The sequence below is a fragment of the Osmerus mordax genome, chromosome 14 (genome assembly GCF_038355195.1).
Source record: "Osmerus mordax isolate fOsmMor3 chromosome 14, fOsmMor3.pri, whole genome shotgun sequence".
NCBI lineage: Eukaryota > Metazoa > Chordata > Actinopteri > Osmeriformes > Osmeridae > Osmerus > Osmerus mordax.
In genome coordinates, this window is record NC_090063.1 from 11,914,388 (window position 1) to 11,939,003 (window position 24,616).

The 24,616-nt window shown below is 47.7% G+C and overlaps 1 protein-coding gene across 1 annotated transcript; it reads right to left on the reverse strand.

Annotated features, from left to right (window-relative positions):
* Positions 1-16,749: 16,749 nt before the first annotated feature.
* Positions 16,750-23,932, reverse strand: pcdh18a (protocadherin 18a). Its single transcript, XM_067250317.1, has 4 exons — positions 21,446-23,932; positions 20,692-20,780; positions 19,755-19,924; positions 16,750-18,293 (listed from the first exon to the last, which is right to left on the reverse strand). Exons 1-4 carry the CDS (start codon positions 23,930-23,932, stop codon positions 17,530-17,532), a joined length of 3,510 nt encoding a protein of 1,169 aa, XP_067106418.1. The 3' UTR covers positions 16,750-17,529.
* Positions 23,933-24,616: the final 684 nt, after the last annotated feature.

Sequence of the window (24,616 nt, forward strand, 5' to 3'; positions counted from 1 at the left end):
CTAACCTCCCATTCTTCTCTCTGCGCTTGCACGTGGGGAGAGTTGGTCGCTCGTTTCTGAAGTCTGTCACGGACCGCTTGTCGACCCCTCTTTCTGAGAAAAGAAAGAGATCCACATATAGGTTCTTCCACCAAGTCATCTGGGATGCTGCTAGGATTTCCATTGCTCTTTATTAGTAAGTAGTAAGTATTATCATTGGTGTAAAAGCGTATTGGTTACACCAATTAAGTAACAGCATCCATTTACTAAGATGGATGTCAATGATGGATTGTGTCTAAAACCATCAGGTTCATACACGAGACGTTAAGACATCTTAATTGACTTAATTGCACCCCTGATTACCTGATCTAATTTAAGTTAGATGTGAGGATTTGATAAAATAATTGTGTTATTCATGTAGAGGCTACATATACTAGCTTGTGAGGTTGTAATTACTAGTGACTTGTGATTTCACCAATGTGAATTATCTTGGTACTTGAACAAATGTGTAAATAACTGAGCAGCTGGTAGTTTTATTCCATGTTGCCAACAGCTGACTTGTTAAGAGCCAGTATTCCTTTAAATATTCTTTGCTATCCTGTGCCAGTAAAAGTGTTAGAAGTGCAGACCCAAGCGGTAAACTGGCGCTAACAGCTGGTTTGAAAGCATTTTTTATTTGCTGAAAGTCTTACTCTAAAACCTCAATCGAAGACAGGTCCTTTTCAAAATGGCTGTCACCTGTGAACAAAATGGACACGGGGCAACGAGTGGTCTTAAAAAAGCTCAGAACGAGGCAGTTTGTGTTCCATTTTTTAAAGGCTTGAAAAAATCCCACACAAGGAAATTGTCTCGTAACAAAAATGTGGCGAAGAGATATAAAATGGACGCAGCTCACAACATGTTTTTTTCTTAATCAATCATCTCCCCTTAAAGTTCCCTCCAAAAGATGTGTGCCAGGTGACACAGTAAGCCGCAAACGGCCGGCTTGCGGAATATAAACATTATGGAGGCAGGTCGTAATGTGAAGGCCTTGCTAAAGTGCTTCTGCAGCTTCAAGTGAGGATGCTGGAATTTCTCGCCAAGGGACAACTGAGGCTTCACTGAAGCGTTCACATAGAGCTCTTTACAGAGGGAGTGAAGGAGAGAGGGGAGGAGAGAGAGAGCTACTGTAGGGCTGATTACGTAATATCAGACTCCTTATCTGTTTTGTTTTCCTACTTGTTTTATCTTTACACATTCTTTAATTTCTCAGCCTTTTTTTCTTTCACTTTTCACCTCTATCTATCTCTATCACTTCTTCTCTCTCCCCATCTTCTCTCTCTCCATCTTCTCTCTCTCCATCTTCTCTCTCTCCTTCTTCTGTCTCTCCTTCTCTCTCTCCGTCTTCTCTCTGTCCTTCTCTCTCTCCATCTTCTCTCTCTCCTTCTCTCTCTCCATCTTCTCTCTCTCCTTCTCTCTCTCCATCTTCTCTCTCTCCATCTTTTGGAGAGGAGAATGTGGTTGTTAGTAGTGGCACTGGCAAAGTAATTGCAAAGGAGCATTGCAAATATTTGTCCAAAATTATTTTTCACTTGGAGTGGCAGCAGGGAGTCCAAGACAGGAAGTCTGTGAGAGGCCTGACAGCTGGAAGTCATTGTAACGGACGTCACCTCACAAGCTAGCTTCGTTTTCACATCCCTACGGTGTGTGTTTGCAGCGCCATATGTGTGTGAGTGCTGGTGTGTATGGATCAGACCGTTTTTGAGAGGATGCGAGCTGAAGTGACGTCCCCAGGGGACTTCCTCCGTGGACAGGAAGTGACAGGAGTAGACAGCCTAATCTCCCATCCCTCCATCCCTCCCTCCGTCTCTGCCACCCCCCTGTCAGTCTGTCGCCAAGTCAAGAAGACAGGTACAGCATCCTACACCGCTCAGCAATGCAAATCTCAATCATCATTCTGGCCATCACAAACCATTACCCATACGCAACAAACTCAGGACAAGAACTTGACCTTGCTGGGAAGCTGGGACTGACCAGTGCGTACGAGGACACAGGGAGTGTGTGTAGCTTATTACGCAATTAGCTAAATTGCGTAATTTAGCTAACTAACGCAAACTTCTGTTCAATATATTTGCACGTGTCAAAGCATTAGCCATTGAGGACCATTATAGAAACATGCAGTCGGCATGTATCGATTTTGATGGTCTTCGTGGAAAATGTAACGCTCAAGCCGTCCAACAGTCTTTTGGAATTCAAATTATGGATATTTTTATTAACTATTAGCTAGATTTTTTTTTCATAAAGCACTTTGTAATTCTGGGGCACCTCAACTGTTGAATCCAGTCATGCAGCTTTTTCTATAAACTTCAAAACTTCACTGACTCAACACCATGGGTTTGTGCTGATGATATATGTTTCCACAGTGTCCCAGGAGGCTACATTTACATGTAGTCATTTAGCAGACGCTCTTATCCAGAGCGACTTACAGTAAGTACAGGGACATTCCACCGAGGCAAGTAGGGTGAAGTGCCTTGCCCAAGGACACAACGTCAGTTGGCATGACCGGGAATCGAACTGGCAACCTTCGGATTACTAGCCCGATTCCCTCACCGCTCAGCCAACAGACTCCGACTCAGACTATATACATTTGAGAATATTTTATATCACTATTCCCCTCACATCAGACCCTACGCATCATGCCAATGCAAAGATCATTTTGATACTTTGAACAGAGCCAATGATTGTGCAAAACAAACCCAGACAAAACACATCTATCGCTGTTCAGGTATATTCCTACACTTGCATCAGAGTGCATGACGAGTACTTCCCAGTGTGGATCGACACCAGGGGCAGGGGTCACACACTGACATTAAAACGTTGAGCAGGCCAAAAGATTTTCAGAAACATATCTATATGTTGGTGAGCCACAGATTCCAACACACACACACACACACAAAAAAAGAACAATAGGCTCTTGAAGATATGCTTGTGAACCACAACTGATCTTTGATTCACATATGCATAACCCTTGTATATTTGGATATGAAAATAAAGGGCTCTCTGGGATTTTGCAAATCTGAATATAAGTCAGGAATATGAATCAGCATCAGGGCTATTTAATATTCATGAGTGTTTGAATCTGGGTTGGCTTATGATTGTTACCCGTGACCGCGTAAGTCTCTTACGATTCTGACATCACATCTGTGATGAGATCACGTGAGCAGCGGGAATAAGGGGAGGAGACTCGAAAAACCCAACATCGCAAAGGTTTGTGTGACTAATCACTGACTTCCTGAAGTGCTGTGGCGACTGTTTGTGTAAATTGAGTCTTAGCGTAAGCCTTGGTAGATTGATGAAAGTAATAGTCCACGTCAGGGTACACAAATCACATGACCAACTCATCAGGCTACACTTCCTGTAAATCACATGACCAGATAATCTCTCACTGCAATTAGAGAACAAAGTGAGAGCTTGGTTTAGACCGGGTTAATTTCTTTTCTTCTGTACGTGTGCATGTAATTAGGTTTAGATATGAATGTTGGGAAATATCATTTGTGCTTGGAGCCTGGTGAATGAAAGAGATGTGCATTAAAATCCCACATGAGCCACATATTTGAAACAGTCATGTAAAATGTAAGCTGCTGTCGATAAAAATCATCTCTGGAAATTATTACAATGTATAAATATCTTACCGTCTGGAGACTAGAGAAGGTGACAAGATGCCTAAAGGTGATTGCCTCCTAAACATCCCTTGGTCTTTTTCTCCCTCTCTGACACACACACAAATGCAAATGTGCACATGCACACAATTCACACACACAATTCTTTCTCTGACAGCCCCCCCCCATCTCCTCGCAACTCACCACACCCCCCCCGCAATCCACACTGCACACTGCACCACCCCCCTGCCCCCACCGCATCACCCCCACCTGCAAAACCCCATCACCTTGTTACGACCCAGTGAAAATTGAATGCCGTGAATCAGACTCGATGGAGGGGGATGGGATGGGGATGGTGGCGGTGTGTGAGTGCATGTGTATACGTGTATGTGTATGTGTGTATGTGTGTGTGTGTGTGTGGGGGGGGGGGGGGTTCTGGGTAGGACTGAATGTTCCTGAAGCTTTATAGCTATTCTGTCCGGCAGATATATATATATATATATACTCCTTGTATAATTCCATTTTAAACATAACTAGAGGGGTGACCCCTCAATGCACCCATACTGTGAGGGGTCCTGGAGGTGTCCACCGGAGGGCTGGTGGGGTGGAGGCAGGAGTGAGCAGTGGAGTGAGGAAGCAAGGAGGGAAGGTACGTGGAGGAGAGAAGAGGGAGAGAGAGAGAGAGAGAGAGAGAGAGAGAGAGAGAGAGAGAGAGAGAGAGAGAGAGAGAGAGAGAGAGAGAGAGAGAGAGAGAGAACGAGAGAGAGAGAGAGAGAGAGAGAGTGAGAGAGAGAGAGAGGGAGGGAGGGAGGGAGGAGGGGGTAAGCATTGTGCACTGAGAGAGAGAGGCAGAGGGAGAGACAGAGATGGAGAGAGAGAGAGATAGTTGGAGACAGATAGACAGAAAGGAAGAGAGAGAGAGAGACAGACAGAGAAATTGAGAGAGAGACAGAGTGAGAAAGAGAGAGAAACAGAGAGAGACAGTGAGAGGGACAGAGAAACCAAGAAGCAGAGAGACAGAGAGACACAGAGAGACAGAGAGACACAGAGAGACAGAGAGACACAGAGAGAGAGACAGTGCAACAGAGAGAGACAGTGCGAGAGGGCTATTTGAGGGAGTAAAGCTGATGTTCTGGGGGTCTGAGAGGCCTGGCTGTTTTTCAGGGCTGTCAAGCACATCGTGAGACATTGTTAGAAGTGCTCAGGCCTGATCGCTCTCATATTCCCCATGAATCTACTGTAGTGGAGCCGGGCAGGACTCACTCAATGTGACTCCACTCAAACTGACTGGAGCCCTGTGTGTGTGTGTGCAGGCGTGTGTGTGTTCAGGCGTGTGTGTTGTTGAACGAGAGGAGGATGGTGACAGAAAAAACGTGGTGTGCGTTTGTGTGTGTGTGGGGGTGTGTGTTAGTATGTGCACATGACTGGTCAGTGAAGGGTAATTGCCTAACCTTGACACAGCAGGAAGGCTTGGTGAGTGTGTTGGGGAGTGATTCGGGATGGGGGGCGGGGGGGAGCGGTAAATTCTGTCCTGAGCGACAAGAAGTAGAGAGATGCAGCTCTGACAGTGCACAGGGCTTTGGCGGTTTGGAAAACACACACACACCGACCCAGTACAAATACACATACAAACACACTCACTCTTGCAATCAGTGACTCACACACAAGACCACCTGGTTCCTTCTGCTGGTGAGATGCAGCTCCCAGTCCTGACTGGAACACCATGCAGACTGTGTCATCCGCCTAATGAGGAAGCGATCACACCGACACCTCGGATACAATGTGATGACTATTTTACACTTGTGTCTGCGCCTCAATGACAGTCCTGAACCTGTCCTCACTTGTTTTCCATCTACCCCCTTCCTTCTAACTCTCTTTCCCTCCTCTTTCTTTCACCTTCCTTTTGTTGTTCTCCCTCGTTCCATCTCCTCTGACCCTCCTTCGCTCTCTCCGGAGCTTCCACTTCAATCCACTGCCTTCTCCTCCACCTCTTTCCACCTCTCTGGTTTTCTTCCCACCCTCCCTCTCCACCTTCTCCCCCCCCACCTTCCCTTCCTCCTACAAGGGAGAGGGGGCCCTGCCATTGGGTCAGCTATCTGAGACAGACTAGCAGAAATAACTGTGTTACTGTTCCAATCGATACAGCTAGGCACCAGTGGTTGCAGCCCAGTCCTGTCCAGGGTTTGTGCCTGTGTGTGTTTTAGTGTGTGTGTGTGTGAGCGTATTAGTGCACTTGTTCTTACGTGTATGTGTGTGTGTGTGTGTCCAGTCCCCAGCCACCAGGAGAGGACAGATAACCACAGAGACTTATCTCCCCCAGCCATCAGCGAAGGAGGACAGGATTTAATACAGGTACATCCCTCCCTCCCCCACACACCCATTTGTTTGCCCTCTCTCCTTCTTACTGTAATCTGGGAGGAAGGAGGACTGGAAAGCGAGGGATGGAGGGAGAAAGAGTGAAAGAGACAGAGTGGAAAGGATGTGGACAGTACACAATGTGAAATTGGATTTGAACATGATTTCAGACTCTGTGCTAAATGTCCACGTGTATAGACACACACACACACACACGAGTGAGCGTGCACACACACACACACACACGGTCGATAATAACATGACCAGTGACAGTAGCAGTAGTGTGTGCTTACGGTCCATGAACCGGTAGAATCTATGTGTAGGCAATGGTCCGAATAAGAGGCAAGGCCGACGGAATGACTTCATCAATAAACCAAATTACAGAGAGAAAGAGAGAGGGAGAGAGAAAGAGGGGTGGGTGGTCAAGAGAAAGAAAGAGATGGGGGAGCAGGAGGAGGACAGAGGTAAGAGGGGGAGAGAGAGACATTAAGAAAGAGAGAGTCAATGTGTGTGTGCACACTAATGCCACCCTCCCCAGCCAATGAACCAAAGGCCAATCTCCATACGCACAAAACCACACCAATGTATGTCATGGATTTACTGTCCTGGAGTCACTCAAGTCTTAAATCACAAAGAAACAATTTTCCTCTTTCACTTTCTTCCTTTATCGCCCCCCCCTCCCCCCCCCCCCCCCCCCCAGACCTCTTCAAGACCTGCTCAGCTCATTGGCTGGAGACTTGGGTCCATCTGCCAGTCATTTCCACCTCCTCGCTTTGATCTTTCACTCCCTCTCTCCATCTCCCTCAATCCATCCCTCTACCCAGCCAATAAGCCTGTTTGTCAATGGGGAATTGGGTCCGGCACCCTTCTAAACGCCTTGTTGTGGACCTAAAGAGAATTTACAACGTCCAAAGTGCTACTTAATGGAGAATGTGTTGTTTATGTGAATGGAGGGAGAAAGGGACTGAAAGGTGGAAGATTTATTAGAAAATGGAGAGAAACAAGAAGTAGGAGGCTAAAGGAGGGCGGAGAGAGGGATGAAGAAAACAAAAGGGAGAGAGGGATGAAGGGATGGGTTTATGGAAAAGGAAGCCTAGGAAGATCATCCCAACCTCTTTCGACAAATTGCCGTTAATGGACGCTGGAGTTAGAAGTCATAGAATAATCTGTTGGGTTTAAATGGGATTATCTGGTCGATACTGTAGCAATTGCATGTTTCGGACACAGACTGTTTATTTACCAAAGACCTCAGTCACATTCGGTTTCACTTCTAAAATAAAAAAAATACATTTACGTTGTAAAATAATCCAGGATGTATTGAATTATTCTTTGGAGTTTATATAAGAAACAAATTTTTGAAAAAATCATTGTTTTTCTAGACCTGAAAAAGCAAAGCACATGCACATGAGGAAAAGACTGGCGATGTTTTCACATCCATATTGAACAGCTACTCTAAAGCACATCCAACGTTGGTCTATTTGCAGTCAATGTTACACAGAGGTTGTCATACAGGAGAGTTGTCAAATTGTGGATCCTAATTGTTCTTTTCACCCAGTCAAGATCTGATCCTGTGTCTGTTTCCCTGACACCAGACCTGAAGTGGATATGGATGGTGGAGAACCCTGAGCTGTTCTTAGACCAGTTGATGGGGAGCAACCACACGTGACGTCTCTCTGCAGCGCTGCTGCCCGGCAGACAGACAGACAGCCTTACGGACCATCACCTCTGGTTAAGGGTGAGGACATACTGGCTGTAATGCTGAAGCAGCAGGAGATATCACACACACACATATGCGGGCGGGCACACACACATGCAAGTGCACACACAAATACACCCCTGCAAGTAAACACATACCCGCTCGCACACAGACACACACAATCAAAAGTAAGTTTCGAATAAATGAAATGTTTCAACAGCTATGAGTATTGGCCCTGGTTATGCAGTGATCATGTTACACTTGGCTAATGTACTTAATAAGCTGTCCTTACACAGAAAAGGCTCTAAACCAGAAGCATCGGAGTCAGGTGTGTGGGTGTGGGTGTGGGTGTGTGTGTGTGCTGCATGCGCGTGCATGCGTGCATGGTCTCTCCCATTTTTAGCTGTTGCTATGGTGACAGTGTTAAACGCGTAACTACCCAGAAGTCTCCGTCCACCAGACCAGTGTTTAACGACAGTCTAATTTCCTGTGTATGTGTGTGTGAGTGTGTGTGTCCATGCACGTGTGTATGTTTCTACCCATCCCACTCACCCCATCGTTTTAATGACTCCAAAGAATTAGAAGTCTAGTAGCTCACGCCGACTCTTGGCTCACTCTAATTGTCCGACTCAGGTAGTTTCTTTTGAATCATTAGCTAAAACTGTCTGTGGATTCACAATTAATCAATTTAGGGAGAGAGAGAGAGAGAGAGAGAGAGAGAGAGGGTGTAGAGAAAGAGAGGAAGGAAAATGTGGTTGTATAGATACCCAATATTTTTTGTTGCCTTCTGTAGCTTTGACTCCTTAAAACATTGGCAACCTGAGTGTCCAGGAGAAAGAGTTTTAGTTCCACCTGCTGGTGACAAACGGAACATATCGTTAATCACTTGTGGTCACGCGCACACAGGACCAATGGGACTGCATGAAAATGACACTGAACTCTATGTCAATGTGGGCTCTCTGTCAATCTTGAGGGGTGTGAACTCAGACCTAGAAACAAGAGCATGAGAAAAAGAAAGAGAAAGAGATAGAAAGACAGAGAGAGAGAGAGATGGGGGACAGAAGAAAAGAGAAAGAACAAGGATGAATAATGAAGAGGAAAAAAAGAGAGAGAGAGAGAGAGAGGGGAAGAGAGACAATGATTCCTCCATATGTTTTCTCCCCTTATCTTTCCTATCTCTCTCCATCGCTCTCTCACCCTCAGTTCATTGCCTGTTGGTAGACAACGTGTTGACTTTTCTGATGCGTCATCAGCACCTTCATTCATTGGGGATATTTCACAAATATAAAGGGGCACAACACACACATGCACACACAAACAAACACACACACACTTCAGCCTTACTTGGCTCTCTCCCACGGATAAATGAATGGCAAATCAATATGGTCTGAATGACTCACTAGCAACCGAAGACAGACTGGAGAGAGAGAATGCCAACACAAATACCACCCTGTGTGTGTGTGTGCGTGTACTTGTTTGTGTGTGTGATATTGACCAACTGCATTTACCAATTGAGAATGTTCTTTTCAGTACTGTGTTCTGACTTGCTAATGTGAGTCCCCCCTCCATACAAACGTACACACACATACAAACACATGCACACACTCACTTGCAACATTCTGTACATAAACACACCACTTGAAATTGGCCTCCTTTTTAATTCTGGTTGTATCTCATCGTATCGCAATGTGAAGTGCATCCCACTCATACACAGACACAGACATACACACACAGACACACACTGGTCCCTTCCCTGGTTCTCTGCTTCAGGCCACAATTAAGACTATTGCGCTTAATAAAATCATAGCTCTGAATATGGCTGTATGATTGGCCGAGACATGTCCAATCCTACGGCCATATTCTATTCATAAAGGAGGTCTTGACCTGCACTCATTTGTTATCGCCCATAGCATCTGCCTCAGTGTGTGTGTGCGTGTGTGTGTGTGTGTGTGCGTGTGTGTGTGTGTGTATGTACAAGCATGCCTGTGTGCATGGATGTGTGCAGGTATTTGTGCTTTGTGGTGTGTGCGTGTGTGTGTACATGGGGACTGCATTTGCATGCATGTGTGTGGTGCAGTGTGTGTGCGAGCAGTGTGCGAGTATGTGAATATGTGTGAGCAGCACCTCAGAGAGCAAGCACAGATAATAGTGAGCACACACTCGGGTCTCTCTGGCTAGGGGAGTTGTCCACCACAGAAAAACAAGCTTGTAGTACTATACAATAACCACAGGCAGACGTCAAGCAAAAGTGCCCCCCACCCCCCTTCCCTGGAGTTGTATCCTTGTTGTTTGTATATAACTTTGCCGTTGGAGAATCCGGTCCAAAACCACTGTTGGCGTGCTCTATCAAGGTTATGTGTTGGAGCTAGCGCCACGCTAAAAGTAACTCGCTGTCAGTATCATTTTCTAATACACTCGAACCATTAACTGTAATTGCTACGATTTTTTTCTGCTAAGTGGCCTCCCAACCAGCAAAGTGCTATTCGGCCAGTTTAGAGGTAATACCTGCCCTGGACCAATTTTGTGGGTTAATTATCTCAGAGCCTGTAACAATCTTTGGTGTTGCTATATTCTGATTTCTGCTAGTAATATGAACATCTATTCAATTTCAGGGGAAATATTTAATCTTTCACTGACATGCATTGGAATACACACATACACACAGATGTGGGCACACACATGCACGTGCATACACACTAAGACACACACACGGGTGGGCGAATATTATTCGTAAAAGCAAGCTGCTCGATAGAACTCAGACACGAGACACACAGCGAATAGCCAAATGGCCTGATTCTCTAGTGTTCTAATCAATTCTTGTTCTTTTCTGGGGTTCAGACAGCATATGCTACCACTGACCTTCACTGTTTTCTCCTGAGATCTCTCTCCTGAGGTCTTCAGCTCTCCTTATTCTATGGTCTCTCTCCAGCGCACACTAAACCCAAGCATTTAGTCTTCCTCTGAGGGAATGGAATATGCTGTGCCAGTAAGTAAGGAAACAAAGATTAAATGAATGAGAAGAGGTGAAGGAAAGAATGAGATGTCAGACTTGGGATTAACCTGGGTGATGTAGCTATAAATTGATGTTGTGCAGGTTGAAGTTTGATCTGCTCTGATTTGTTCAGATTTTGGACTTGTCTGGTCAGGTCTGGTTCTGGTTCTGGTCTGGTTCTGGTTCTAGTTCTGGTCTGGTCATGTCTGATCTGATCTGGTTCTGGCAGTGGCGGATCTAAGGGGTGGCAAGGGGTGGCAGCTGCCACCCCAATAAAAAATACTGCCACCCCAATCTTTTTTTTTTTTTTTTTTTTTTTTTATGCATTTAGCAGACGCTTTTATCCAAAGCCACTTCCAAGAGAGAGCTTTACAAAAGTGCATAGGTCACTGATCATAACAACGACATAGCCCCAAACATTGCGGGTAGCCAAAACATGAAGCATACATTGTGAAAAAAAAGCCCAAAGGGAGGAACCATTGCTGAGTGTACAAGGACATTACTGAAACTATCTCTTCACCAGGGTCAAAGTCAATTCTCAAGTCTTGGTCAAATCAGACCCAGACACAGCCTAGATCTAGACCAGATCCAGACCAGTACAGAACCAGACCAGACCAGAACCCAGGGATCTAGAGATTTTCATTCGGGGTGGCAATGGGGTGGCAGAAGGAAGTTGTTGGGTGGCCTCCTGGAGGCGAATCCAAACCCAAAGTAGGGGGGTACAGTACTTCACCCTACTTGCCTCGGGGGAAGTAGTTAGTTACTGTAAGTCGCTCTGGATAAGAGCGTCTGCTAAATGTGATGTAGCCAAGCAGTGTGGGTGGAGAGAGAGAGTAGGTGCGAGATGGAGACAGAGAGAATAAGTGTTCATCTACTGTAAATACATGGAGAGAGACCGAGAGAGAGAGAGAGAGAGAGAGAGAGAGAGAGAGAGAGAGAGAGAGAGAGAGCGAGAACAAGGGAGACAACGAAACAAAGGCTCATGGAGGTGACTGCAGCTCTCAAGACTTCAACATTCCTAAGTAGAGAAGGGTAGAGAAGAGGAAGGGTAAGAGCGAGAGGGAGAGAGAAAAGGAAATAAAGAAATAGAAGAGAGAGAGAGAGAGAGAGAGAGAGAGAGAGAGAGAGAGGAAAAGACAGGACAGCAGCATCAAAGTGGGTCAGAGGGAACAAGACTTGGAGACGATATCAAAGAACTTTGCAAGGAGGGTAAGCACCAGAGATGAGTGTGTGTGTGTGTTATCTCTCACCCTTTCTCCATCTCGGAAATATATCCCCCCCCCCCCCCCCCCCCCCCTCGCCACCAGAGGACCTCCACGGCGCTCGCAGATGGTTGACCGGAGACGTCGGTGAGGGGGGGCCGTCTACACACTCCACCAGGACGCCGTGTCAGTGCTGGGCTGGCGTTCCCATGGTGGTATGTGTGTTAAGGCAGACACAAAGACGCATGCTCAGAGCCATAACTCCACGTTTGGAAACAAGTCCAATCATTTGATGCTATACTGTGGTTCGGTCAGTCTGAGAAGGTTTAGATGTTTCCTGGCTGGAGTTTGGAACTGATGGATCAGGTTGGTGGTGGCAACTACAGGCCTTCGATCTCAGCTCGTTCAGTTCTCTGTGTGCGTGCATGCGTGCGTGTGCGTGCGTGTGCGTGTGTGCGTGTGTGTGTGTGCGGCTTCACACCGATTTCCATTAAGGCTGAAGAAAAAGCTGTCTCGTTCCCTCTCAGCCCACCACCGCCCAACGCGAGCGTGTCTCCAGGTTGGAGGAATGAAGACGTGGCCCCTGCTCAGCCTTAAGTGAGAGAGATAGGCGAGGAGAGAGGGCGGGCGAGGAGAGAGGGCGGCGGGGGGGGGGGGGGGGGGGGGGGCAGGGGGTGAGACGTTAGGTGGAGGGCAGACAGGGAGTGGGGGAGGGGTGGACAAAGGGAGAAGAATTTGAGGGGAAAGGGATGGAGGAGGACGAATGAAGGAGCTGAGGACAGAGACAGAAGTGATAATTGAGAGAAAAAGAGGGAGATGACAAGGAAAGAGAGGGAGTGGCAGGTGGAGACAGCGGGGAAAGATATTTCAGAGATGGAGAAAGGGTGAGAGATAAAGAGGTGGGGGGGGGGTTGTTGAAGAGAGAGGGATGGGGAGGCGTTTGGGGGGTGTAGAAGTGAGCAAATTGACTGCCACTTGTCACCTGGAAACAGGCCCTAATTGGCCAATCAGCAGAGCCCAGATTGAGTCTGCAGTATGCTTTGACACTGAAGGAGCACCTGTATCTCTCTCCCTCTCACACACACACATGCACACGCACACACACACCTGCTGCCATAACAGTACCTTCACCTCCTCATATTTCATTTTCCTACTTTTAAGAAATATCCCGTTAACAGCCGGGAAGGGAGGGAAGCAGGGAGGGGAGGAAGAAAGTGGAGGGAAAGAATGGGCGAATGCATCGCTCCACCATTTATGAGTGAGAGAGCACGCAGGAATGAGAGAGATAGAGGGAGAGAGACAATGAGAAATGGGCAGAGAGAGAGCGAGAAGTAAGGGGACAGACACTGTGTGTGTGTGTGTGCGCGTGTGTGGTAGAGACAGTCACCAGAGACACGTGGCCAGGAAAAGCAGGCATGACAGAGGTCTTGTGGAGGGAGAGCATGTCTTATTTCCTGCTAGGTACGGCAACTTCATGCTCCACATGAGGACTGACTGGGGAATAGATGGATGGGTTGCCTGTGAACACACACGCGCACACACGCACACACACACACACACACACACACACTGGACACACAACGTGCACAAGTAGAACCTGGAATCTATGCCTTGAGAATGTTGTCATGAGCATACACACACTCACATACCACACACACACACACATCACACACACATATACCACACACATCACACACACACACACACACCAAAGGGAGATGAATAGCTGAGGGGATGGAGGCTGACACAACACTGAGAGGAAGTAGGTCACATGGGAGGAGACGGGTCATCTGGGGAATAACACTGGGACACTCCCAGACAATGGGGAAGTGGAATACACACACACGCACACACATGCAACCCTGCACACACAAGCATACATACTGCGTCCAACAAGAGGACAGTCTTGCACACATAAAAACGCCTTTTCGAAACACTACACACACAAACACACACTCTCAAAACACAACACGCACGCAAACACAAACGTACAGACTCTCCAAACGCTGCATGCACACACACACACACCGACATCCAACAACCCTGTCCGGCTCAAAACAAACAGTAGACATGTGAGTACAGAGCTCAAATCAGATACTGATATATCAGTTTTCCACTGACGTCCCTCCTATAGCCATACAGTAATGAAGCCATCTGGACAGCACGCCAGCTAGCTCACTGCCTCAGGGTTCTATGAGGGCACTGAGGTGTGTGTGTGTGTGTGTCTGCGTGTGTGTGTGTGTGTATGTGTGTGCATGTGTGTGCGTGTGTGTGCATGTGTGTTGCTATCTGGTGTGGAACGTAGCCAGAATTCTGGCTGCAGAAGTGAGAGTCCCCCCTTAGCATTCGTTGCCGAGCCGTGTGCTGTGATTCAATGGCTCGCCAAAGAGAGGGAGAGAGAGAGACAAAGAGACAAAGGTAGAGAGAGGGAATTAGAGAGAGAAGGGAGAGATTGAAAAAGAAAGGAAGAGGCAGGGAGAAAGAGAGAGGGATAGAGAGAAGGAGATAGAGAGGGAGAGGGTTAAAGCAATATAGAGATATTGAGAGACTCAAGGGGTGAGAGAGAAAGTGAGAAAGAAAGAGAGATAGAAAGAGAGATAGAAAGAGAGATAGAGCTAGAGAGTGAGCGAAAGAAAAGGAAAGAAAGAAGGGATCAGACCAGACTACTCAGGGCTTGGCTGCTCTCCAATTCTAAATGGCAAGCTGGACGAGGAAATGTATTAGAGTGTGAGTCCATGGCACACAACAGTCTCTCTCTCTCTCACACACACACACGCACACATGCACACACACTACAACCACAAGCACTCATGCACATACAGTGCAACACCCACATTCATTCAAATACACATGAACACTGCAAACTCTTCACACACACACATACACATACACACACGCACACACAGCCACAACCCACAAAACACATTTGCTAGAGACCTGCAGAGCAAAGTGCGCGTGTATCTGTGCACGTGACTAGCTCTGCAGCGTGTGCGTGTGCACGTTTGCGTGTGTGCGCACGTGCGAATGTGTGTATGCTCAGAAACCAGCCAAACAGAGTGAGAGAGAGAGAGACCACAGCCAAGTCTGTGTCGTCCCAGCCCTACAGTCTCTGTGGTATTCAGGTCACATCCACCTAAGGTCCACAGCGCCATCTGGTGGACTGATCAGTCCCTGGTGGACTGACATTAACCCCAAGTGGAGATAATGTTGATACATATTGGCACTTAACGGGGGATAATGAAATCTAATCTATTCAGCATCAACTATGCTCTGTAGAAAAGTCTTTAGAAAGGGTGGATGTAGATTTACAAGAATGTTGCTTCCGTGAGAGAGAGAGAGAGAGAGAGAGAGAGAGAGAGAGAGAGAGAGAGAGAGAGAGAGAGAGAGAGAGAGAGAGAGAGAGAGAGAGAGAGAGAAGCAAGCAGGTAGGCATGCATGGAAACAGGCACTTGCAGTCAGATATACAGCAGTCAGACAGGCAGTCAGACAGACTTTCATTTTTGCACCTAGTATTACAAAGTATCTCTCTGGGAGGACATCATAATTGACTCTAATCTGGCACTACGTAACTATGTCATAATTATTTCCTAAGAACATTGCTATATAGGACTGTAATTAAATAGTTTTTTCACCCTGCATAGTTTTCCATTACATCCTCATTATGCAAAACACATCCTTCGCAAATATCACCCTGGCAACATATCATTGATCTAATTTGGCTTTCGGAAATCCATTTGCAAGTAATTGTTTTTATTCCTGGTGTTATTTGGGTTTCCATATCACCTGAGCTTGAGTTAAAAAGCTGATTAAGCAGCAGTGATAAGTGAGTGAAAGGGAGATGAAGTGAGAGAGAGAAAGAAAGAGATAGCCTGATAAAGGGAGGGAGAAGGAGAGAGAGGATAAATCTGTTTTTGCACTTTTTATCTCCATAGTCTGTAATTGTGATAAATCATCTCATTCATCATTCACTTCTCTTTCTTTAGTAGAGTCTCATGACTGATTGTGGTATTAATGGGTTCCTTGACCTCCGTCTAACGCCAGTCCTTCCAAGGTTAATTGCCACGGGCAGTCACTAGATTCATATTTATTTATTTCATTGAAAAAGAGGATAGAGTGTGAAAAAAACAAAACTTCACAAAAAATCGTGTCACCCGATTTTCTCCCTTCTCTACAAACATACATTTACGTTTTTTTCCTGACATAAGATTTTATAATTAGAGAAAGCGTGAAGGAGATTTCTCTCATTGTTAATTCAATTAGATGTCCATATGGCTCAATTGATCAACCATTATCACTAGGTTTTTCATGAAGTGGAACTGGAGTCAGATGTTGATGATTTGCTTAGCATATTCACCATATGCGTGATAATGTTTAATCCTTCTGAGACACATGAACCTAACTCAAGCCTGGCTGTTTTAAAATTATGAAGTGATCATTTAAAAATAAGCCAATAAGAAATGGCTTATTCTCATGATCCAACAGTATCCACTGTGTGTGTGTGTGTGTGTATGTTCAAGCTTTGTCTGAATTGTGTGGAGTTGCAGTTCTAACTCCTATCAGTAGGGGGTGGTAGTACACAGGGGGGTGGGGCAACTGACAGTGTGACTGTGGCGTTGAAATAACACGAGGCACTTGGAAGAGTCAGACATCACTGTCAGTCCTCGTCAGGGGAAAATTTCACGCTTGTCAGACAGGGATGTAGAGAGAAATACCTGGAGAGAGAGAGGGAGATACAAAGAGATGGAGAGAGAGAAAGAGAGATGTAAAAAGGGAGTGAGAGAAAGAAGGGGAGGGGAGAAAGAGGTGAAATGTAAGGTTAACTAGATGATGACATGGTGCCGGTTGAAAACAAATAAATGGGGCATATTTAATAGGCACTTACACCCTTACAACTTTATTTTTCATCCATTGGTTACAATGAATACTGACGCCTACCACACAAACACACTTCCAACGTGTGACTCCAACACAACTGTGATTATCATACAAGATACACACGCTCGACAACACAAATTAATTATCTTCATTTTTACAAAATAAGGATAAGCATGAAGAGAAGACTCTGGAGCTTACAAAGCATAACATGCGGAGAAAATATAAAAAATATACTTTTTTATGTTCTTTTTCTGTACAAACACAACACAGTTATAAATATAGAGTAGAAAAAGTGTATTTTTAAAATACAAAACTCAGTTGTACAATCACATTGCTTACACCGTTTATACCAAGAACAGGAGATACAGCACAACAGTTTAGTGATTTCTCTTCAATGAAGCAACAGTACTGTACATTATAAATGCAACGCAATGTTCCTTCTTCCTGCCTCTGGTTCTACCATAGTCCCATTGGTGGAACTGTAGAATGTGGGAACCTTTTTGAAGAAGTCACAAGGGTTTGTGAAACACGATTCAGCGCTTGCACAGAAAATGCCTGGGATCATCAGCAAATCAAAGTCAGAGTGCTGAACATCTCTGGACATTTAAGTTCTCAGATTCCAAACGTTGTAAACAAGTAAAGGATCGATCAAATGTGTTCAGAGCCATGCTAGTTTTACCTTAACTTGCGAGTCTAGTCTGTTTTGGGCTCTGACTTTGATTATGCATGTCTGCCTTCCCACAACGACACCGCCTGTCTCAAAGTCCCAAGGATGGGCATCCAGGTGATCGTCTAGTTCTGCCTGACATCCTGGAGCAGTTTGTTGATCTCGTTGACCAGTTCGCTGGCGTCCATGACTTCGTGTCTGCTTTCGCTGCGTTTCCCGCCCAGGTGGCCCAGCCCGAGCACCGAATCAAACTCATCCTCCTCGTAGTTTTCTGGGATCTCTTCCATGGCCGGCAACCATTTTAGATGTGGTGGTTGGGTGTTGGTGGACGTGTGACATGCTGGGCTGGGCCCTGTGGCTCCGCCCCCTGGGTTCAGGTAGTGGGTATTGGCCGCCCAGGCCGCCACACCTGACGGGTAGGCGGGACCTTTGCCCCCGGGCAACAGCCCCTTCCTGGAGTCCTGCGCCCCATTTCCGTTACCCACACCGCTTCCACGTGGCTCCATTGCCGCCGTTGCTGCGGCGGCGGCCGTTTCGCTGCACTCGGCGTATGCATCTAGGGATGGTGGAAGGAGCCTCTGAAAGACGCTGTTCATCTCCGACAGCAGGGAGCCCGCACCGCCCACTCCTCCGCCCCCTCCGCACACCTCGCTGTCCGCGCCCCCCTCCTCGCCGCCCACCTCCTTGCCGAAGGTGGAGAAGCTCTTGCGGCGCTCCGAGTCCACGGAGGTCTGGTCATCATCCAGCAGGGGCTGCTGGGATTCCTCCCCCGGAATGTACATGTTGTTGCGGTAGTCGGAGGAGGCAGAGGCTGGAGAGGGCAGGGGGGGCATCCAGCACTGGTCTGAGTGGCCCAGGACACGACACTCCTCTGTGCACAGTCTCATAGCTGGGGAGGGAGAGGGGGGGGGGGGGACATGGTTAGCGTTATTGTTGTAGATAGAGGAGGAGAGAAATGGGGGGGAGTGGGAGAGAGAGAGAGAGAGAGAGAGAGAGAGAGAGAGAGAGAGAGAGAGAGAGAGAGAGAGAGAGAGAGAGAGAATGAGAAAGACAGAGTACAAGGGAGGGAGGGAGGGAGGGAGGCAGAAAGAGAGAAAGACAGAGGTGAAGCTCCCCTCTGTTTTCCACCAGATAGAAGAGACTGGACAGGTATGCGTTTTGCTTTTGTGTTCCTCAAAGTAATGTGAAAGTGCTGCAGGCAGAAGACCTTGAAAACATGGCCTGTACACACAATACACACACCTCCTTAAGACTAGGCACGCCACAGACACTGATGGAGAACCGAGGGAGAGATGCTCCACAGCCCCTGCTGAGATCTGGGTCTCTATAACCTTGCCTCTGCTCTAGATGTAATGAGTAGATACGGTTGATGGGGGAAGTTGTTTTCTGCCTTGTCGGGTCTTGTAAGGCGGATTTTTCCATTCCGAATAAACAAATGTAATCACGCCATTCAAACGAGGAAGTGAACAGTTAATCTCCCCCTCAATTGTCAATTTCCGTCCCCCTCCTCTCGCACACCCCACCATCCTCCCTCTATGAAGAGAATATAACAGGGATGAGGACAAAAACAGTGGGAGCTGGAATGGAGTGCCTCTCAGGCAGAGAGAGAGAGAAAGAGAGAGAGAAACAGAAAGAGAGAGAGAGGAAGGAAGGAAGAAGGGGGGGGGGGGGGGGTTTGTCAGAGAATAACATCATTCTAAAAGCAATTACTCTGAATTCTCCTCAGTTCAGACATGAAAGCTCACCGCTGTCAGTCAAGGAAAGCGCCCCGCGGAACACTGGCGACGCTACGCCCATGAGTGGCAGGCGAGTCATCGCTGCTCCGGGAGCCCCTCTTACAGACACGGCTCTATCTCGGGGACAGATAGCGAGGGGGGAGCGAGGGGGGGGGGGGACGCGGGGTTACGGAGATATGCTTCCCCACCCGCCACCAGTGATAAAAATGCGTGGAAATGAGAGCTGAGAGTTGAAATGAAGGGAAAAATGAGGATTGGGCACAATGGGCATTGTGTGAATGTACAACAAAGGAGTATTGACAGGATGAGACCTTGGTGTTCAGATGAGGGATGGTTGGGTGGTGGGGTGGCAGTGGTGGATTATGTGGAGCTCTCCGTGGTGCTGGAACCTATGCCAAAGGCTGTGGACCAACCTCGTTGTTTCCAAATGAATCATTGGGCGTGGTGCACTGCTGAACAGGCAAGAGTGCTTTGTCGTCAACGATATTTGGTGGGCATGTTTTGGGGTTGGATGGTGTTTGGGAAGATGTTCAAGAGACTGATGACAGTGCCCCTTGGGGGATCTAGGGGTGCATTTGGTTGTGTGTGCGTGATGAGATGGTGGGGTGTCTCACCTGGGTGGAGTCTGTGGTGCAGGTCAAGGTGGAGGAGGTCGGAGAAGCCCTCTCCCAGGAGCCTGTCGACAGGGGACTCCCGGCCCATATCATAGTCACTGTCCCCCGCCTCACTGTCTCCACGCCCACTGTCCTTTAAACTGAACTTGTCCATGTCCTGGAGGGCATACCTAACACACCCAAAAACACAATCCGCGAACATTAATGAGCTAAATTCATTAGTTTGTTGTTTGTTTAGAATAGGTGTTCTTCAAGGTTAAGAAATCAGCAAGTATTTTATTGACTAATTATGTTATGTGTGAAAGAAATGAGAGAGATTATGCTGTTCAAACACCTGCTTTGCTATCGAGAGACACTGTGTGTGTAGAAGTGTAGTTTAAGGTGCATATATCTCCCGTATGAATCAATATACAGCTCCTAAATCTATCAGGCAGTGAATCAGGCTGATCGATGGATTCACACCATCATAAAAGCCACCAGTTCAGCCAATGAATCAGAGATACTCCAGTAGAAGATAGGATCCTCCATCTATCAAAAACTGCTTCAGAGGAGCTCCATAAATCTATTATACACACCTTTCAGAATCTAAATATTAATAATATGCTGTTACTTCAACCTTCTGTGGGCCTGGGAGTGCAGCAATTCTATTACACATTTCCAAATCGAGCAAATGTAATGATAAGCCTGGAACTAACTAAAGAGTGCATGGAGTGCATTGGTTGGGTTGGGGCATGCGTCTGACACGAGCATACAACTCAAACATACAAAAAATACAATAAGACCGCCCTGAAAACATAGTGTGACAACGTGAAACAATGAAACAAACAAGTTGGGAACGAATGATAGAAGGAAAGAGCAACTCCCCCCCCCCCACCCCCCACCCTAAAAAAATAACTTTTTGTTTTTGGGAGGGGGAAGGGTGGGGGGGGTAAATTACCTGTAGCTTCTCGAGTATTTGTTGCCACGGAAACTGGGTCGGGTTTGGTACTGGCCCTGATGAAGCATGGACAGAAGCTGTGAGACTTGCTATATCGAAAGATAAACGAATAAAAAAAAGAAAACAAAAAGAGGGGGATGAATAACGGATGGACGATGGATAACCACAAATGAACACAGGCAGAACAATGAGAGGACAAGATGGAGGACGGAACACTCAGCAGGAGACAACCAAGCAAAATGGATGAAAAAACCCAAAGGGGATAATATGATGAAGGAGCCTAGATAACGATGGAGACAAATGACTGGCAAATGTTATCATAATGATGGTTTAGAAAAAAATGATGGATGCAAACAAGGTAAAGACATTAAAGACAAAAACTAGTCGAGAATCACTACACTATATTATTATGACTCGTGATCGCACCACAAGATAGAATTGATTGACAGACTGTCAAAGATAAAAGCTTAGAGGCTAGGAGATTTAAATGGATTTGGTGTGTGTGTGTGTGTGAGAGAGAGAGAGAGAGAGAGAGAGAGAGAGAGAGAGAGAGAGAGAGAGAGAGAGAGAGAGAGAGAGAGAGAGAGAGAGAGAGAGAGAGAGAGAGAATGAGAGAGAGTTTGATGGAACGTTCTACATAGGTGACAAAGAAAGATTACTTTTCACTTGGCCGTGTGTGTCTGTGTATGTGTGTGTGTGTGTGTGTGTGGGTGGGTGGGTGTGTGCTCTCACGGAAGCGGGAACACCATCTCACCTCCACCGGTGGCGTGGCATGAGTCAGCTCCAGAGCAAAGCTCTCCGGGATGTGATTGGAGGAGATGGTCACGAGGCTGTTCAGCGATTGGCGGCTGTGGTGGCCTTGCCGGCTCCCTATTGCCACCCGCTCCATGGGGGGCGTAGCGGAGGGGGAGCGATGGTGTGCCCTGATAGGGAGGGTCCCGTTGACCGTGGGAACCAGCGTGATGTCACCTTTGTGGATCTGCCGAGAGGGTTTCTTGGGGTGGCCATGGTGTGTGGACTCGGCCACCCGGCAGTTGTAGGAGTGGCGGGTGTCTTTCTTCTCCCGGCTGCAGCGGGCGGCAAAGGCCACCATGATGACCAGGAGGAGGGCACAGATGGCGCCCAGGGAGATGATGATGATGAGTGAGGCATCCATGGGGCTCTCGCCCTGGTCGCTCACCGGGACGTGGTTCTCCATGTTCTCGTAGAGGGTCACCGTCAGCATGGCCCGGGCGCTGAGGCTGTTGGCGCCGCCGTCTCGCACCACCACGGTGAGCTCGGCGTGCTCGTGGGGGAAGTCCTCCAGGCTGGCGTTGGCGCTGACCTCGCACGTCCTGGCGTCCACGGCGAAGTAGCCGTCCTCGTTCCCCGCGGCGAGGACGCACGTGAGCTCGGCGTTGATGCCCGTGTCGCGGTCGGTGGCGCGGACGGTGGTCAGCGGCTCGCCCTTCTTGGCGTAGCGCGACACGGGCACTTCGGCCGTGTGGTTCCACAGCTGGGGCGCAGCGATGACAGGTGGGTTGTCGTTCTCGTCCAGTATGGTCAGGACGACGGTGGCATTGCTCAGCAACGGCGTCGCGCCGGCGTCCTTGGCTTGGACGACGAAGGCAATCCGGCTGACGTCCTCGCGGTCGAAGGTGCGCAGGGCGTACACGGCGCCACTGGACGGGTCGATGGTGACGTAGGTGGAGATGGAGCTGCCGTGGACGGCGTTCTCCACGATGGAGTAGCTCACCTGCCCGTTGGCGTCCAGGTCGGGGTCGAGGGCCACGAGCGTGGTGAGGTACGCCCCGGGGGCGTTGTTCTCCGATTTGAAGACCTCGTAGCGGCCCTTCTCGAAATGCGGCGGGTTGTCGTTCTCGTCGCCGACGTGGACGGTGAAGTGTTTGATGGTGGAGAGGCTGGGGTCGCCGCGGTCCTCGGCCACCACGGTCAGACTGAACTCGGACCTCTTCTCCCGGTCCAACGACACGTTGGTGAGGATCATGTAGTTGTTCTCATAGCTCTTCTGGAGTTTGAAAGAACCCTGACCGTGGAGTTTACACACCACCTCTCCGTTGAGGCCAGAGTCCAGGTCTTCCACTCTCACTAAAGCCACAAACGTGTCCAACGGCGAAGATTCGGATATATACGCCGCCTCCTCTTTTCCCTGTGACATCAGATTGATGCTTATATCTGGTTTGTTGTCATTCACGTCCACCACTTTGACCGTTATCTTGCAGTGTGCGGGCATGGAGTTGGGCCCCATGTCCTGCGCCTGCACGTCGATGTCGTATGACGTCACGCTCTCGAAGTCCACGCGCCTCACGAGGGTCAGGTGGCCGGTGTCAGAGTTGATCTTGAACGTTTCCATGATTTTAGGCGACACGTGACTGCTGAAGGAGTAGACTATTTTGGCGTTTGTGCCCTCATCAGCGTCAGTTGCATTCAGGTCTATAAGCAAGGTGCCGACAGGTGCATTTTCTAATAGATTGATGACATAGGAGGATTGCTCAAATATAGGGCTGTTGTCATTTGAGTCTGCAACGCTAATTTTGAGCAGAGTAGAACCGGTTCTGGGGGGAACGCCCTTATCAGACGCCGTAAATTGGAGTTCATAACCTGCACGCATCTCTCTATCCAATTCCCTCAGCACCACAAGCTCCGAATATTTGGCTCCGTCCGGCCTGGCCTGAATGTCAATTTTAAAGAAGTTGTTGGGCTCAAGGGAATATGTGTAAAGGGAGTTTTCCCCGACGTCAGGGTCGCTGGCGCTGTCCAGGGGAATGCGCGCTCCCACGGCCGCGCTCTCTGAGATTTCTAAGGGAATAACGGAGCGAGCAAACTGGGGCGCATTATCGTTTATGTCCAGCACTTCTACCTCCACGTGAAACAGTTGTAAGTGTTCAGTTGGGAGGGTTAAAACGTCGAATTGGATAGAACAGTTAAGGTTCTTCTCACAGAGTTTTTCTCTGTCTATTTTGGTCCTGATGCTAATTTCTCCGTCGTGCTCGCGCACCGTAAGGAATGATGTACTGCCTCTCTGCATAGCTCTAAAGCGAAGGGAAACGGTGCTGGGAAGTTTAGCTAAAACATCGGCAACATCTTCTTTCAAACGGGCAATCACTGTACCGACCTTTTGTTCCTCGTAAACTTGATATTTCAACGTCTTACCGGTGGCATGCTGCGTTACCAGAGTCAAAACTGCAAGAAGTTTCCAGATTCTGATATACAAGTGCCACTTCATCTTCCCGGATTCCATAGTCGAGCAACGACTGTGAATTTGTCAGTAGAAATAGATCCAAAATGCAAAAAATATATATGAATAAAAGAAAATGCAATTCCTGTTGATCAATTTAACAAGTCTCGTGCTCTCTCAAAGTCTACTGTTGCATTGCATCAAATGAGCTCGGCAATTAAAATTCAGACTATCGATTCGCCTCCATTCCCATGTTCTCAATTGTATCCAAACTGCTTGTCTCTCCCACGCCGGAGACAAAGCTATTGCCAGTACCTCTAATTCACTGGAGCATCAACTGAGCGCCGCATGAGTCTGTGCGTCTCTCTCTCTTTTTTTCTCTCTCGCTCTCTGAGTGTCGTGCGCTCTCTGTCGTTCTCTCTCTCTGTCTGATGCGTCTCGTCAGACAGCCTTCCCCAAAATATCCCGCCTCAATCTAGCCTACAACAGCGGCCCCTTTCTCTTGCCAGCGAAGACAAAACGCTTCCCTAAATCAAACGCTGGCATGGTGACCACTCAGAATTCAGAAAAGTGGAGAGACGGAGAGGGAGGAGGGAGAGAGGGCGCGGGTGCAAACTCCGCCCTTTCGGGTTCACTTTCTACACTTTCACCCGGGTGAGCGTGCCATGACAATAGGCACGGTGCAAATAACTCAGGACAAACTTTCATTTATAGCGACGTTTGCCTGCATGGTTCTGTCCTTCACTA

Coding starts and splice junctions, on each gene's coding strand:
- pcdh18a (XM_067250317.1), bottom strand. CDS start 23,932: ATGGAATCCGGGAAGATGAAGTGGCACTTGTATATCAGAATCTGGAAA. Junction 19,925..20,691: donor AAATACTCGAGAAGCTACAG/GTAATTTACCCC, acceptor TGGGTGTGTTAG/GTATGCCCTCCAGGACATGG. Junction 18,294..19,754: donor GCACCACAGACTCCACCCAG/GTGAGACACCCC, acceptor CTCCCTCCCCAG/CTATGAGACTGTGCACAGAG.